We start from the raw sequence: 3,036 nt of genomic DNA on the forward strand, positions 1-3,036 counted from the left end.
CACATACCTTATTCACCGTGGTGACTTAGACTACTAGATACACTACTTACACTGGGTCACTCATCCATACATCAGTGGAACACTCTCTCTGTGTCATTCACACACTATGGGGGAACCCGAACAGTATAGCTTTGGACTGTAGGAGGAAACCAGAGCACCCAGAGGAAACCCACATAGACATGGGGAGAACATGCAAACTCAACACAGACTGAGCGGGGATCAAACCGATGTCCTTTCGCACCACCCAGGTGCTGTATGACAGTAGCACTACTTGCAGTGCCACTGTGCTGCCCAAACGAATATGAAAAGAACAGTAATTATGTGAATGCTGTGAATGAAAATATCAGGTATAAACTAGGAATTGCTCTGAGGATTACTGTTGAGCTGCTCTCTGGCCCCCAGACTGCTCCACATATCTGCAGCATACGAGTCACCGCATCACTGTCCTGGGACGGAATGATGAAGACGACTGCATCAACTGCTGCTTTTTGTCTCTTGGGGGCGCTATTTCTTTGCATTGAAGTCAAAGCTTTGACCATTAGCAGTCCAGGTAATACATGAGCTGCAGTGTCTCTTCAGTGCCTGTTTGTCAGCTAACACTATATCCAAACATTTTTCTGTCTTTGTCCTTCAAACTTAGACCCATGCATCAATAGTGTGAATGTTATTTTTAGCTCTGCACACATTTAAAATTAAACTCTGGCCGTATCTCCAGTCTTCTTACTCGGTATTTGTGTGTTACGTGGTACCACACCCATCTTTTCTGTTTCTCACTGTACTTGTCATTCACGTCACTTCTGGCAGAATGTAAAATCTCAGATATTGAGAAAGGAACTCAAGAACCCAAGATGTATGCAGAGGTTCTGTAAATTATGTAAAATTATGTTTAACTACATGTTTCGCCCAATACAATGCTTTGTAAGAGCATTCTCTTATTTTGTCTCTCTTGAGTTTCGTGATGAGGACTCCATTAGCAAAAATGCCGCAGCAAAAATGCATTTTGCTTTAGGATGTAAATATTACTGAATAATGTGTGACCACTGTGTCAATGTCCATCAGTGAGTTTGCCCACTACGCTTCCCTGTGACGCCTGGGACTGTGACTGTGTCTTCAAGCATCAGAGGAGCTGCTGTTGTGTGTACAACAAGTTGGGTCGGCTGTCAGTGGATACCTTCCACAGCCTGGATTACATCTCCGACTCCCTCAGTCAGCTGCAAGAAGACATTGTCTCACTCACAGGTATGTGGAGGTAGGGCTGATGCGTAGGATTTCAGCAGAAATGCTAAAGCCTGAAGGCTGAAGGCCACCATCCTCTGTCTTCTTTGTTGGTTGTTGCTCCCCCAGGAGAACATTACGCCTTCAAGGCATCAATTGGACAGCCGAGCTACCGCTGCTTTGGCCCCTTCACCCGCAACGTGCCCGTCCCTTACAACAATGTTACCCTGAACGACGGCAGAGCTTATAACCCTGCTCTAGGTACGACAGCGACGGTAGCCAAACCAGCACAGACACACTGGAATTTTGTCCAGCATCCAATCCAACCAGCAGACCATGTCCTCTCCAGCAGAATTCCAGAAGTCATCCTTATAGCATAGCATGATGTAGTTTTTAAAAAGGGAAATAATAAGGCCATACTAATTTCCATTTACGTGTAAATACATGGATTTTTCTTATTATAACATGAATAAAAATGCAGTATCTGGTCAATGCTTGACATTTTTCTTTCTCTTGGTTCACAATAAATGCAAACAGTACAACACAGGTTTTACGTAATATGTTTCTCTACTACTTATGGCCTGTAGAGGCTGTATGTGCCCTGGCATTGTCTTCTGGTGTCTGGAATTCTACATGAGGGATGCAGAACTTCTCTATTAACTTGCTCACTGTGGAGCAAAATGCATTCCTACTTGTGATTCTGGAATATTCCATAAATGCTTTATTGGGTTCAGATCTGGTGACTGGGGAAGACAGGGCACATGGATAGCCACTGCATTGTGCTCATCAAAAACTGGCAGTCACATATAAGGAAACACATTCATACCAAACAGCACTCTTCTCTATAGAAAGGACACACCTGATTTTTGAAGGTGATCCCTCAGAGCTGGTCACTTCGCCCATTTTGAGTATATCTCATATATTGAAATTGTTGAATTGTTTTCAGTCCCTTTTCAGTTATTTCTCTGCTTGTGTCCAGGTATCTTCACGGCCCGTTTTGACGGCATCTACTCCTTCACCTTCACCACCTACTCCAACTTGATCGCACCTGGCATGCGGCAATACGTCCAGCTACAGCTCATGAAGAATGGAGAGCCAGTTGTGGGGGTGTGGGAGGACAACCGGGAGGACTCGGAGGACTCTTCCACCCAGGAGTTATTGCTGCCTCTGGAGCGCGGCGACCAGGTCTACATAGAGCTCGTAGCTGGGAGGTACCTCTGCGGTGATTTGAAATACAATGTCTTCTCTGGGTTCCTGCTCTACCCAAACTGAGGATTATATGGAAGACTATAAACACCAAGACTCCGAGGGCATGTCCCTGGGCTGGTCCTCGACACAGTACACCGACACTTCAAAACAGTAAAACCATCACAGACACCAAGGAGCAAGAAAATGCATTTTGGGGCATAGAAACCAACACAGACACTGAGAATTGCACAATAAACTCCTAAAATCACATACAAAACAGATACAAAGAGAAACACACCTACACTCTCTAGAACACAGAAATAAATGCAGAATTACTGACGCAAAGGTTTATTGAAAATATTCAGACGATGGATTTTCATAGATATTAGGTGACCCAGGTGAAGTGCCCTGGAGTTATACGATTCATATAGCAATGACATGTCTCCCTGAAACACCGGGAGCCCACGATGACACCAGGATACTCGCTTGATGAAAACACTACAATAATAAGGTCCACATTCATAATAAAAACAATTACCTTCTATGCTTTGTGTACAGTATATGGAAGTAGCGATCTGCCCTCAGAACCAACAGCAGCTCTCATGCAACATTTTTAATTTGATTAATTTTAAA

General features: G+C 44.0%; 1 protein-coding gene across 1 annotated transcript; it reads left to right on the top strand.

The window, feature by feature from the left end:
- The first annotated feature begins 911 nt into the window (after positions 1–911).
- cbln18 (cerebellin 18) lies at positions 912–2,487 on the top strand. Its single transcript, XM_029255882.1, has 4 exons — positions 912–918; positions 1,060–1,239; positions 1,345–1,476; positions 2,195–2,487. The coding sequence occupies exons 1-4, from the start codon at positions 912–914 to the stop codon at positions 2,485–2,487; spliced, it is 612 nt and encodes a 203-aa protein (XP_029111715.1).
- The last annotated feature ends 549 nt before the right edge of the window (positions 2,488–3,036 follow it).

This window comes from Scleropages formosus, chromosome 10 (assembly GCF_900964775.1).
Source record: "Scleropages formosus chromosome 10, fSclFor1.1, whole genome shotgun sequence".
NCBI classification, from domain to species: domain Eukaryota; kingdom Metazoa; phylum Chordata; class Actinopteri; order Osteoglossiformes; family Osteoglossidae; genus Scleropages; species Scleropages formosus.